Source organism: Atractosteus spatula, chromosome 5 (genome assembly GCF_055471065.1).
Source record: "Atractosteus spatula isolate fAtrSpa1 chromosome 5, fAtrSpa1.hap1, whole genome shotgun sequence".
Classification (NCBI taxonomy): Eukaryota; Metazoa; Chordata; class Actinopteri; order Semionotiformes; family Lepisosteidae; genus Atractosteus; species Atractosteus spatula.
Window position 1 is genome coordinate 61163028 of NC_142710.1, and position 14565 is coordinate 61177592.

At 37.9% G+C, this 14565-nt stretch overlaps 1 protein-coding gene across 2 annotated transcripts; it reads right to left on the reverse strand.

Annotated features, from left to right (window-relative positions):
• Positions 1–540: 540 nt before the first annotated feature.
• Positions 541–14201, reverse strand: dusp7 (dual specificity phosphatase 7). 2 transcript variants are annotated; one of them, XM_088915692.1, is made up of 3 exons: positions 13377–14201; positions 10802–11230; positions 541–3286 (listed from the first exon to the last, which is right to left on the reverse strand). In XM_088915692.1, the coding sequence occupies exons 1-3, from the start codon at positions 13777–13779 to the stop codon at positions 2979–2981; spliced, it is 1140 nt and encodes a 379-aa protein (XP_088771818.1). In that variant the 5' UTR covers positions 13780–14201; the 3' UTR covers positions 541–2978. The 2 variants fall into 2 exon arrangements, with proteins under 2 accessions (XP_088771818.1, XP_088771819.1); XM_088915693.1 differs by having other exon boundaries at positions 10955–11230; positions 13377–14197.
• Positions 14202–14565: the final 364 nt, after the last annotated feature.

A 14565-nucleotide genomic window follows, 5' to 3' on the forward strand; every position in this document is an offset into this window, starting at 1 on the left:
GCAAGTTGATTGTAAAGAAAAGGTCAGGCTCTTTCACTTCTTTGAGAGTCTGGGTAGTGGTTACCTACCACCACCATTACTGAGGGGTTGTCCAGACACAGTGCACAGAAAAATGGACCCACGCAGTCAGAAACCATGAACTGATGCCTGTATTTGAGGTTTCTCCTGTTCAGGGGATACATTTTAGAGCATCCGTTTTTAATAAGAACTCAAATGCAATGTCTGAGCTGTATTTTTAACATATATCCCCCCCAGTCTCTACAAAGTGCTCTACCCACAGTGGGAACCACAAAAAAAAGCTAAGGTTCAGTAATTCAATTCAAAGCTCTGAGATTTTTATCAACATTTCTTTTTGATGTGCCAATTTATCTCAATTCACTTTTCCTGGCATAAAATAAAAGGTAATTGTTCTTAGAATGAAAGAATGAAAGTTCTTAGAATTTATTATCCTATAACAACCTTGTCTCACGTAAGCCATAAAATAAGGTGTTACACAAAATGTTTTTTAACACATGGGGAAAAAAATCCACAAAACAATTGTTTACAGAAAAAATAATTCCATATTTATTTGCAGTATAAACAAGTCTTGTGTTGGTTTCATATACTATACAATATATAGGGTCAATTTTTATATCCTTCATAAATCAGAAAGTAGAACTGCCCTGTTACCAAGCCCATTTTTATACACATGTATAGATTGCATCTTAAAAAACAAAAAAAACTTATACAGCACATTAAAAACAGCTATTTGACATTTATATTAAGCTGTAACATGATGCAGATGCATTGTCAAAAAAATCCCTGAAAATTTCCTCAGTGAGGTAAGAAATAAATTTTTGTTCATTTTTCTCTGGCTTTGCTCATTCACTTTAACCCACATCTCGCTCTCTTGCTCTGATGAAGCTACAAGATATCCCACAGAAACAATCGTTCCTGTGCTCTGGCATTTTACAAATAGAGAAAACGCGTTTTAATTTTCTCTTAACATTATTACAAAAGACAGACATTCCTCCTCAAGAAAGCAGCTGGAAATGCGAAATATTATTTTCATTTTAATACGCAGCTCCTCCCTGAAATGAATTTTAATCCTGGGGTGTGAGCAAATCATTTTTATTGCCATCTGCTGACTGTTGGGCATCTCATTCTCAACAGGCTAGAGCAGTTAGCTCAAACATGGAGCACAGCACGATTAAGTTACGCAGAGCAAGCTGTAAACCTGCACAAAACATGCTGAAGGCCACGGGGTGAAATCTAGCTGGGGATTTGGTCATTTGCTTAAATATTTGGAAGTTCCTCGGAGATCTTTGGATTACTCCAAAAAAAACTAAAATAAAGCCACTCATGTTTTTATATGTTAACACCCTTTTGGAGAATATTTCCCTGTTTCTACATCTGCTTCTCAAATGTCAGGTACACGAGTTGGACACCCCAAGATTAAGCTTTCCTTCAGTGACAAAACAGTCAAGCTGTGTTTCTTGGAACTCTTGTACAAAAGTAGACAAATAGAAAAACCCGAGGCCTATTGTTTAAAAAATACTGCGGAAACTTGTGTATTGTATTGCAGAGAATAAGAAAAACAACAGTGTAGGACCCGTTACAAAGAAATTTGTGGGTGTCCATTATTACTATGTTTTGCTTTACAAAGTATTTTAAGCACATATTCCTTTTCAACATCTACGTCTTAAGTGAAATACAAATATAGTGTTGAACAGTCAGCATTACAAAATGCTAAAAAAGGTCATATAAGGCTGTCTTAAAGCCACAAATCCCACTCTAGCATTGATCCTTCCACTGAATGCATTCCCTGACTTATCTGTTCCCAGAAACCACCTCACTAACAATCTCGGTGCTGCTCACTTCATGTATCCTACCTCTCTCCTCTTTAGAGCCCAGGCCTTGAAAGAGCAGCAGCAAAGAAATTAAAAGAAACATTCTCTCCATTGCCTTTGAATAAAGTGAGTGTTTGTAATACCCACCTGCCTCTTCTCCCTCACCAGTCCTTCACTCACTATTTCCTCCTGTGAACTACCTGCGTTTCATACTATTGGAAGTGAGCAAAGCTTTCTCAGTTCTAACAACATTTCTAATCACCAAGGCATGCGGGCGCTCAGAGTCCACCCAGAAAAACACTTTAAGGAAGAGTGTCTTGTAGCTTTGAAAAAAGGTCCGCCTTTTCTAAGCAGTTAAAGGAACAATGAGCTTTTAAGTAAGTGCATCCCCTCTCTGCCAGTCCAGCCTGTTCTGACACTCCAGCTGCAGGGGATGATCACAGCCTTGAACTGGCAGGCCGGAGGACAACTGAACGTCTCTTTATCTTTTGTGGAGTACCAGTTTTAAGTGCCAAGATGTGAAAGGCTTCACCACTGTGCAAACTGCATTAGGTCATTACAAACATAGAAAAAAAAACAATCAGAAAATCACAAAGTTCTTTTTTGTTGGTTTGTTTTCTTGAGTTACAATCCAGGATTCTATTTTGCAATTTTGTCGTCTTCTTTGCTTTTTGAAAAAGTCAATATTTATTTATATATATATAAATGTATGTATATAATCAAATCCATGTACTCTACATTCAGTAGAGTGAGATAACCTCTGACAGTAAACTCCAACCATCACATTGGCACCTTCTATGTCAAGAGGTCAAGTGCTATCTAATATCCTTGACAGATAACTTAAGAAGCGCTGCAGATCTCTGTTTCTCTTTCTCTGTGTAGCATTTCTTTCCAGTCTAATACTTCCTTTTTTAGAATAAAACAACAGTCCTGGCTAAAGGCAAGAGGTGCCACTTCTCAATCATCTTAAGTTGTGGCACAGCATCTACAGATAGCAAGTGAACGCCCTCTGAGCAGCAGTCTTAGAGACATCTCGTTGGCCCATCCCATGGTATGCACCAAGATGGCCTGGTAACATGTTTGAAATGCTTTAGGAGATGAGAAAAACATTCAATCTCAAAGGGTAGATGCCCACCCAATTCCTGATCTTCATGTAGACTCCAGCGTGTCGAGCTGGAACACATTGTGATTGGTCGGTGTCGTGAAGTAGAGCTGGTCATTGGGTGACCGGTTATCACAGGGGCTGTTCAGCCCCAGAGTCCTCTCAAAGTCCAAGAGCTGGCCCATGAAGTTGAAGTTGGGCGAGATGTTCGACTTTTTCCGCTTTACGAAGTCATAGGCATCGTTCAGGGACAGGTTCAGCTTCTGCATCAGATAGGCCACCGTGACAGTCACCGAACGGCTGATCCCAGCGAGGCAGTGCACCAGAATACCACACTTTTGAGAACGAGCCTCATCTGCAAAACAAAAAGAACAGCTTTGTTGTCAAACAGTTTTATTATGACTTGAACAACAAAGCATTTCCAACCTCTACACCGTTCAACAACCAGAAGAAAACAAAGGCTTTGCAAGGGTGGCAAAAATAAGCAACTACCCATACAGCATTATCATGTATTATAACCAAAGAATATCCGCATGAGTTTCTGTTCAAATGAAGACGCTTACAGCCAAACCGAACTGTGAAATTAACCATGAGTTCTCCTTTCACTGTGCAATATTTTAAACATTTCCTTTCTGTGATCACTACACATTTATAGATGTTATATATTATTTAAACACTGAATGTAACAGGTTGCACAGGTTGTCTCTCTGTGCACTGTACCATTAGTGTTAATCGTAGGTAAGTGCCTCCCTCAGCTTCCCCTCATCTGACAGCAGCAAATTTTCAAAAAAGATTTTCACTGCATCTTTAAAGATTGAGGTCAGCTGTTATTTTCCTCAGAGGCATTGTCAGCCTGAGGGGGAGATTTTATTTTTCTCCTCGATTATGTTCCAAAATAAGAGTCTCCAAATTATAAAGTCAGGTTCTATAATCCTAATGGCATAAAACTGAATTCAGGACTGTTTCAATTAAACTCGTTCCTCTTAAAATGGTAAAAAATTAGTTTTCTGCACATGATTTAAAAGGAAATAGTACCACAAATCTTACCAAGAATTTGAAAAATTAGGACTGAAACCAAAATTCTGTTCTCCCACTGTTTCAATTTCAGTTTAATGTTCATATTTAATGGTTAAATACTGGGAGGAATAACTGCACTCAGTGAATACAAATTCAATCTACTCATATTTTAAAATTCATTCATTTCACTGCAAATTTAAATGGAAAAACAGATGTGGCCATAAGACTGTATTGAAGGCACACATCTACTTAAATTCCTTTCACCCAGTGGCACTGCTGGAAAAACTTTTGTCTAACACATCCAGATGAAATAAGTTTATAAAAAACTGCTGTAACTGCTCAGAAAATTAAGTGGACGCACTGAGAAAGACACGTTTTGCGTGAAAGCTTCTGATTAATACCAACAGCATGGAGGCATACAGAGAACAATATAACCAGATAAGGAAAGATGTATTCTTTCTCCCAATCTAGCACATTCAGTTGGCTCTAGATGGTGAAGCACAGATCCTGAGCATAACTGCAATACTCAGATCAAAGACTTCAGTGAGGATGGTAATTAGGTCCTGTGAATAAGCAATAAGAAAATTACTTAGTCTGAAGCTACTATATTTTGTAAAGAGGTACAGAACCTGCCAGGACTTTAACAGCTGTCATTTTACAGCACACTGAGCTGAAAAATACTTTTTGTATACTGAGGGTGGAGTATACTGATCTACTTTTTTAGCACTCAATGGTCATTTCAACATTTGGTTTGAAATGCCAGTGTTATACCTCTCTGTTCATGAGAGATATAAAACCAACTTCACACTTTATTTTTTTGTATTGATTTCCTTTGTGGATAACAGAATGACTTGTCATATCTTTTTTTATCCATCTAGGTTGCCTCACTAAAATTAGTCTCAGATCCATTCTAACCACAAAACAAACCAGCACACTCTAAAGTTATACTGAATTTTAAGTGTATTTTGTAAGGGGTTAATACCAAATGATAAAAGTCAAGGGTTGGGGAATGTAGGGATAGCTATCACATTTCCATAAAAACCAAAAATACAAACTGTGATTCTGTCCTCCTGGTAAAAACGATGAAGGCCTAAAGAGAAGCCTTTAAAACTTTATCCTCCTTTGTTTGTTTTAAGCCCGTGGACAGTAATCCTGATTTTACAAACATCTGTGCTGAACAGTTGTGGGCTCTGTGGTTATGGGTCTTTTAGCTAAATATGACCTGAGTAAGGGAAAGAGCGGTGAGGTTTAGACTATTAAAACACAGACATGGTATGGACCAGAGAGACCTCCACTCAGAGGGAGAAAAAACAGACTCAGGGTAAAACAGGATGTTTTTGCAGTGCTTACTCTCTGCATTTTCCTCCTCTTGCTACAGAATTAATCTTGCCTTTAATTTGACACAGTGGCCACATTTTCTAAAAAAAAAGTTTTACCATCAGTGGGCGAGGTAATCCTCCATTTCCTGCCATTAATGCTAAGTACATGAATACACCACACGGCTCAATGCTTTCTTTTCCTACGCAAGTGAAGCAGAAGAGAGAGAGAGAGCCAAAGAGCAAGCCCAAAGTACGCAAGGAGACGGAAAGCACGCAGGGAGAAATGCATGGATTAGCTAGATATTTCCCTGTGCAAACCCAGAGCATGGATAATCTATTTGAAATGCTAAACCAAGCACATGTTACACAAAACATTCATCATACAGGGAACTGTTTTCTTCTAAGATTGAATCTGAGCTAAATGCTTAAACAGTTGTTGTCAATTAACCAGTCTAGGCCTGTGTAAAAAAAAAAGCTTCAGATATAATTGCTTTGATAGGATAGTTTTCAGGAATCTTAAGCCACTGTGACGGAAATAAACTATATGAAGTTGCCTTACAATGATATTCTCAAATGGCAACAGTTTTTTTTTTCCTGGCCAGAAAGCATTTTTTCTCTGCTTGATAGATTTTGCAGGATACCCTGTGGAGATTCAGCTCTGCAGACCCCTTTCAGAAGGCCCCAGCGGTTTGGACTATTAAAGATATTATTAAACCATGCATCAGGAAATGTGGATATGAGCCCTACCCAGCTGCTCACTCTTTTTACCCCAAGCTGATATGAGCACATCTGTGTGAAATATCACAGAACAGTCCTCTCCAATCTCAATTTTCAAACCTCAAAAGAACACCTTGATCTTATAATGTGGATATCTTGTGGAGTTTTGTTTGGCTCTGTATTACGGTATGTTTAAATTCAGATTTGTACTGGAATTTGCTTGATCTAAATTTTAAAAACACACAAATTCGTTTGCACTACCAGTGGTTCAAAAACTTTGCACTTTTTGAAGATTTCCATGATTGATGACCTGTTTAGCTGTGCATTTTATCATACATTTCTTCTGTTGGTTTTCAGTTAAGGTAATGATGAAATGTATCCAGAATAAGAATCCTGAGCAATACTTCACACCTTCAGGTTCATCTGCATTAACCTCGTTAGCTGTTCAGAGAGGGTTTTTCGGAAATATTAGATGACCTCTTGCGTCAAGCAGTGAGGCGACAATTGATTTGATACACTCAAGTCCTCTTTTCCTTTGGACTGGTTGGCAAGCAAACCAATCACTGTTAATACTCTCCTCTAGGGGTCAGCAGAAATATGATTACAGTGAGTTTCTACCCTCAAAATGAGTCTCTGTTCTTGAATGAAAAATTCAAAGAGCCAAATGGGGTTCATTCCCAATGCAGTAATAAAAGTAGCCAAGTAATTTCTTTGAATAAGTAATACCATCTTCTACTGCATAAAGAAAATATCACTCTCCATCATTTTATATACAAAATATTGGTTTTGTTTAAAATTATATAATAGAGGAACTGTAACAGCTTCAAAATGATTGTACTGCTGATAAAAAAGATCATCTGTAGATTTTGAAAGAACAATATGGATGTTTGGTAGAGAAAGGAAAAAATTGACATCTCAGTGTTTTCAAGATGTGAAAATTAAGTTATGAATCCCAGATGCAACAATCGCTTGTCACTCACCAAGTTCAGTGCAAAAACCTTTTAAAACCAACAGATTTGATTGTTCTTTAATTTGGGACTTCATTTGTCAATGCACTCTTGAACAGAATCTGGCATTTCACTTTAATTTGCAGCACTGAATGTTACAAACATTGCATGTTTAGTTTCAATGGTGAGCTAGAAACTTAGTCCCACATACCGAAATGTCAAACGAATCTGAAATATTCCTACAATAGTAGAGGCTTCCCCCTACTGACTTGACCTTTCCAGAGGTCTTTTTTCCTGTAACAGTGTCCCTTTGTGTAAACCAACATTGCGCTGAATATACAGAAAAGCAAAAAAAATATTTCTAACCCCATTGTACAGAGAAAGACTCATTTTCACTGTTTAAACAAACAGTATTCATTAAAGTCCCCAAAAAACTGAAGGTCTACAGAAAATGACAGGAGGATGAAATACAAAGATTTCCAGCTGTAATGTAGCAGGGCTTATTGCTGAAAAAGTAGATATTTCTATGGCTAGTGCAATAGCAACTATGTGGAAACAAATTCATATTTCTTATGTCAGTAACTCCCCTGTCACGAAACACTTCCATCCCTAATCCACAGCAGGTAATATTGGTAGGGTTTTTTTCCTACCAAACTTTGGAAAGGGTGATGGGTCTAGGATATATAATAAGGATCTATTCCTAAGACGTGTTCAGATGTCCCTGTATTCGATCCTCTCTCACTATGAGACAGTAAATGAACTGCCACCAGTGACAATACCACAACAGCTGGCCGTGCCCATGAGTCTTCACCGGCAGGGCTGTGGTCTGCAAGGCCAAGGGAATTGGATTGCTCTGAAATGAAAAGGAGAAGAAGAGCCATCCTGCTCTGCAAGCTCTCAAGGTTTGTTTTCTGAATAAACAAACTGAACAGAAGAAATGTGGCTCAGGACAGGATGTGTTGTGAAACAGCGCTCTGTCTGTTAACCCACGTAAGCCGCAGAAAGCGGAAGCATTACTTCCTGAAATAAGACAATACTAAAAAAGCTTCATGATGACACTTGTAATAAACTGCCTTTTTTTCCCCCCCATTTTGGAGATAACTGTGAAAGTACGGTAAAATTAAAAAAATATATATTCTAAGATGTAATTATTTCAAAAATGATTTTGCAGTGTGACTCCCATGTTGCACTGAAAGCTTCATGTTTTTTGCCTGTGCATTTTATCGCTTAAAATGTAATTAACAGATAGTTTAGTCAAACTCCAATCTTGTTGTAGTGCACATTATCAGGCTTATAAATATAATTTACAACAAATGTAAACAGATATCACATTCTGAAATTGGACCTCTTCTATTTAATCCGTGGATTAGCACCTTAAGACCACATCCCCAATGTCTGCAGATCCAGTGTAAATATGTAGTGCACTGAATAAGAACCAGTGAGCTCGCCCACATGACTGGTTTGGCCGTGACAAGAGTGCAGCAGTTCAGAAGCAAATAAAGTGATCATTATGCTACTTAATCACAATTAAAACGGTAATAAGCACGGGAATTCTGCAAGGAATATGCTTCGCAGTTCAGTCATATACAGATTAGCAATGCTCATAATGAAGAGAATACTGTTTCACAAACATGTAATAAACACAGAAAGACTTATAGCGTTTACATAGGATGGCGTTCTGAGGCTAACTGCAACTAAAAAGGGTAAAAGAATAGACTAAAAAGTGGATTCTTTGCTAATCTTTAGCAACCTTAGGTATCTTCTCTTTTCAAAACTACAATGCTTCAGTTCTTTTAACTCATCAGTCCAGAGCAGCAGTATACAGTATATTGTGTTCAATGCTGACTAACTCTCCATAATATTACAAATCAAGTTTTATGAGTGCATTGTACAATCTTAACCTCCCTAGAAATATCATACTGTTTCTATACGACATACTGTCTCTTTGTCTTCACCTTATTGGGTAGAAGACATAAATGATGTGGCAAGAAATATCAAAGGCTTTTTCAGATGTTGCTTCTCCCTTCTTCGTTTTTGTAGTTTATCTCCCTGCAAATCATACTTCATCTGTCTACGTTAAATGCCATTTGCCAGATTTCTGCACTTGTTCGGAATTGTATGTAAACCATTTTGAACCTCCTTTGCAGTTTCCACTGTGTTTGTGAACCTTCCTATTTGGTATCATTTGAAAAAGTAATTCTTTATCCAAATTTAGTTTATTGACAGAAATTAGGAATAGCAGTGATCCTAATACAGATCCCTGAGGTACTCCACTCCTTATATTGCCTCAATTGGAACATTCATCCCCTTATCTGTACCCTGTTTTCTATTCATTAAATACGAACACATACAGTCCCTTGATACCTACTCCATGCAATAATAAGTACATCAGTAATGTACAGGTATATAAAAATGCAATTGTTTGCTTTTTCCACTGCCTACCGTGAGCAAAACACTTTGTTTCTTAGGCATTTGTTTGTTTCCAACCACAGTTACCAAAATAGGTCGACACCTCATTGAGAACTTTGACGTCGGTCTTAGTTGTCTTAATTTCTAGATTAAGTAAAAAAGAGACATTTAATAACCACCACTGTCTACAAACTTCTGCTCTAATTGCAGTGCTACCCTGATTACAACAGTTAAGCTTTATGCAGCTTTTATTCAGTTCTTGTTTTCCTAGGGAATGAATGGAAGGAGATTCTCAGTGGGGACAACAGATACTAGAAGCCCTCAGATCCCATTAAGTTGATGGAGAGGAGAGAATGGTATGACACACATGAATTAACTTTCTGGAATATTGAAGGACAAAAGGATCAAGTCAAGTATCACAACAGCAGGTGACTATGCACTGCCAAGAAACTACATACTACAACCATATTAAATATGGACACTCCAGATACTGAAAAATGACCAGTCTCATCAGCATCCACCAAGAAGATTCTACTATCTGCCCCTAGCAAATTTCCTCAGATGTCTGAGTAAATGGAAAGGCTGTTGTCGCAAATCATAAGTCCTCATTGCTTTAGCCTGTTGTAAAATTATCCTCTAAAGAGGTCCAGGATTATCAGATAGCAGTAAAAGCAGTACAGATGAATGTGGTCATTCCTGAGACGGAACTGATGAGTAATCTTGATATAAAACAAGATTTTTATACTTTACTTTCTCCCAATATGCAGTTGTTTTTGTGTAATGTGAAGACATTTGAAAAGGAACACACAGGGATCAAACTAAAATCACAACACAAATTAATTCAAAGTTTCCTTCTTTTCTCAGTGCAGCACTCCAAATGCATGTGATCTTAACAAGATGGCTACTTGTCTTGTTAATACAGAAGGTGTACTGTATGTTGCAAACCCCATACAGTGAACTCAAACTAAAACAACACAAAGCAGAAATCAGCAATTTTTACTTTAAATTGTAATAAATGCAAGAAGAAACACTCCTATTCTTTTAACAGATAACTAAAATTGAAAAACTACAAAGGGTGCTTGTGTGCTGTGCAATGTAAACAATTTTGAGGACTCATACAGGAACAGCAGAAGTTTAGCTGCAATGACATTTCTAAACAATACTTTTTCAAATTACAGAAAATTACAACATTAATCTCCTATTGCAAAACCAGGCTCATTAGAGTGTAGCCATGTTTATACTTCTGAGAGGAAAGATTAGTGTCCTCCAGCTATTACTTGAAAGAAACCTGATAAAAAAAAATGTTGAGCGCCTCCTATCCGAAACCTGAGAAATAACATGCAAAAAAATAGGGTAATTTCTTAGTACTCTAAGAGCAAAGAAGAAAAAGAATGTTTTGAGATTAAAGGTTATGGCTCTGGCATGCAGGTCCCTAGTACCTCAAAAAGCTAGGCCACTTACCAATGAAAGAAATGGCCTCTGGAAAGAACTGTGAAAGATTTTGGCTCCAGTGATCCGAGATGGGGATCTGTTTGTACTTGAATTCACCGTCGTGCTCAAACATGTTGGGGAGGTTGGGTGTCACATTCAGTATGTACTTAATATTGTACTTGCCCAGCACGTCCAAGTTAGTAGAGTCTTTGGCACAGCCCAGATAAAGGTAGGGAAGAATCTGAACAGGAAAGGCAGGTTGGTTGTTAGGCAAAGGGCTTCCCTCTGACTCAGTAGCACTGCTGGGCTCCCTGTCCGATTCCCCATCGGAGCAATCGGAGCTGATCCGTAGTCCTCCCAGACCAAGCACAGATACAGGGGGGGAACTGCTGGGGCATGAGCTGTCCAGATTGGTCTCGCAGTGCTCCGCGTACTCCATCTGAAACTTGTTGAATCCACCTATAATCACATGCACATGAACAGCTAAATAAACAGAATACAGGTTTTTCAACAATTTTCAGTGTAATTTAGGCCATTTTAACTGACTTTCAAAATACTTAGAAAAAAAGTATATTTTCCAGTAAAACAATGGGATTACACACAATACCCATGTACATATTTTATTTCCAAAGTACACCCTGCTAACATGTTTTTAAAATTGTTTCTGATATTTCTGTAAAACAAAAACGTCCAACCTCTGTATTGTTTCAGTTGCTGCTTAGAAATGAGAGGCACTTTAAGAGATATCTGGAAGTGACATTTTGGGGACTATTTATAGAACTTAAGAGTGTAACTGAATTTCTCTGTCAGAGCTTATTCTTTAAAAACACTTATTTGGTACAGAGATGAAAGCAGTAAGCCTGTGCAGAATCAGGTGTACACATTGCTTATGATATCTGCTTCTTGGAAAGAAAGAAATACCAGGAAATGAAAATTTACTATACAGACTTATAATGGAACGGATATGAGGCTTTGCTTTTCATTTCTAACTCAACCTTGAAGGTTTTCATTCTTTACAACTCTTGGTGCATAACTATTTTTCTATATTAAGCACAAATTCCAATTTTAATGATGCTCACAACGTCTATGTAATTTTACAATCTTATTTCGATGCCTAAGACATAGAAAAAGCTTCTGAATGACCGGGTGCTATTTTGTGAATGACAAGGAAGTCACCTATAAAAAAACTGTTACCGCTTTTTCAAAAATCACGGAAGATCAATATAATCTCTTTATCGACAAGCGGTATAAATGGAATAGTTGTTTAAATTTAATTTTCAGTGCTATGTTTTGTATTTGATTATTTAAGATTAGAGTTAAGTATCTGTCTCTGTCCATTCATGAAAAACATGGCTTTTTTCCTAAAGGAAGACAACATGGCGGAGCCATTTTGGAATTTTAATTGAAAACATCTTCATCTTGGTCACTCACATTCTTTCACAAAGTTTGGATTACAATTTTGATCAAGTGTATTTAAAATAAAAAAAATAAGTTAAGGATAAGGACTTGCTTAGTTTCAACACTAATTAATTTCACGATGTAATTTCCGATATTAAGATTAACGATTTAAAATTCTCATGTTTAAATCCCACGTTTTGCAAAGCCCTCGTCGAGAAGTGTTGCTTGAAAAATATTTTAAATAATTATGAAAACACTTCAATTGTCTAAACTCAAAAGTTACCAAAACATTCCAGTGGCATCACTTTTAAATATAACAGGAATAAAGCTTATATCATATATAGATTTTGGTTTTCGCAACGTAACAGTATTTTAAAAATATAATCTTTGCAAAACATTCAAATGTTTCAACACTTATTTTTAGTTCTGACAGTGAAAAGTAGTTTTTAATGTACAATTTAAAACATCTGGAAAAATGTTACTTTTTATGTTTTTAATATACACATTTAAGACCTCTAAGCACGGCTATTTTGTTTCGTTTCTAGAGTGCAGAATACAAATCAGACGCCAAGTAGAGATCCTTTAAACAGGTTTTGAACACCTATAACTAACTAAAAGCTTTGCTTAATTTTTTATATAAAATGCATCGTTCAACATCATGTAAGAAATCATAGCTTACTAGTCAGTGTCCTAAATTAACTGTTTTGACCCTTAAGAAATTGCTTGCTACGAAACCTCGAACTCCGTTTAAGTTTTACCGCATTCACAAATTTAACGACTCAGGGACGGTTCTCCTTGCCTTACAGACCTGCCAGCCACATTACCTGAACCCATTACTTGCCAGAACACTTAATAATTTTTAATGTAGACAAAAACGAAACTCAAAATCAAAAACTGTCTTGACATATCGCCTAGCAATAAACTGAATCCAGGCTTACATCTGCAATGACATACGTCTTTTTTTACGACTGTAAACCTCGTGAATACGGTTAAGAAGTGGGGATCCTTCAGTATGGATGTGTTTAAAGCACATATCAAATATGTTTCTGTAACTCAATTTGGTCTTTTTAAAACTGGGACAAACTTAGTATGCATACTTAAAATAGTCCATTCAGTGCCCGAGATAAGGCGCCGAAAGTGCACTACTCTCAAACTCGAGTGGGCTTTCGTGACAGAGTTAACATGAAGAATAATACTGGCGTCTTACCCTCCAAGTAATAAGCCTTGCACCCGTCGTCCCTGAGTTTCTGCAGAAGTAGCCCAAGAACAGAGCTTGCCGATCCATTTTCCTGCCAGTCAGAAGTGGCCTCGTCGTACAGAACCACAGTGTCCGTCTTGCACCGCTTCACGAACTTTTCCTTATCCTCGTTGTTGGGGATGATGGACCGGATCGGCAAATTCCCCTTCTTGAGCCTCCGCAGCATCAGCCCCGGGATAGCCAAATTGATTGCTGTCTCGATGTGAGACGACTCGAAGAGCTCGTGGGATCGACAATCCAGGACGAGCAGCGAGCCCCCGCCGGCTTCCAGCTCCTCTTGCAGCCATTCCACGCTTTTGCTCGGCATCATCGTGGTCATGTCCCGGGAACCGCTCCAAAGATTATTTTTCATGAGGGAAATATATGCAGGCTTGTTATTTGCAAATAAAAAAAAAAAATTAGGGGCAGATGACAGCGAGGTGGCCCCCTGGAAGAGAACCACGCGCGGTAGTGGTCGTCCTCAAATCGAGCAGCAGTAGTTGTACTAGACTGAGGGGGGAACTTCGTGTGATCACGAAGCTACAGTATTGCAAAAACCATAAAGAATATTTGAATTTCTTCCCTGAAGCAGGAGGATGCAATCCTTTTTTTTTTGTTCTATCGTTTTGTAATGTTGCTGTCCATGTGATGTTAAAGCTTGCACTCTTCCCGTGGTATGTGAACTTAACTGTACTGCATATGACGGAATAAGGATTTTGGATTTATTGTACAGATCATTATTTCAGCATGTTAACCATTCTGCTCAACCTCCCTCCAGTTTGTCATTTCCTGCAACCACTCTCTGACAGTCCGAATTAAAAGGGTTTTGCTGACAGCTGTGTCACGGAGGAAGGAGGAGCGTTGAGTGGAGCTTTTAAAGAAACAGTATCCAGGTTTGAAGTTGGTTACAACAGGCGCAGCAACTTGCTGGTTGCTCCCGTGCGCTTTCCTTTTCTATTTTATGTGTTCATCGTTTTCGGTTCACTGCAATAGAAAGTTAGACCACAGAAAAGAATATAACGCATTATTCTGCTTCTTCATCGCAGCCATCTGTTTCTTTAAAAGTAGCTTTAAAAAAGGCAACTTGAGCCTGGGTTCATTTATCCCAAACCTGAGCAATAATTAAACCGCTCACGTGGGAGTCTACAAAGCCAAACTT

Excerpts from the sequence above, each read along its gene's own strand:
- dusp7 (XM_088915692.1), bottom strand. The coding sequence starts at position 13,779 with ATGAAAAATAATCTTTGGAGCGGTTCCCGGGACATGACCACGATGATG. Across the intron at positions 11,231-13,376 it reads CAAGGCTTATTACTTGGAGG|GTGGATTCAACAAGTTTCAG; the intron begins GTAAGACGCCAG and ends ATGTGATTATAG. Across the intron at positions 3,287-10,801 it reads AGAGGCCATTTCTTTCATTG|ATGAGGCTCGTTCTCAAAAG; the intron begins GTAAGTGGCCTA and ends TTTGTTTTGCAG.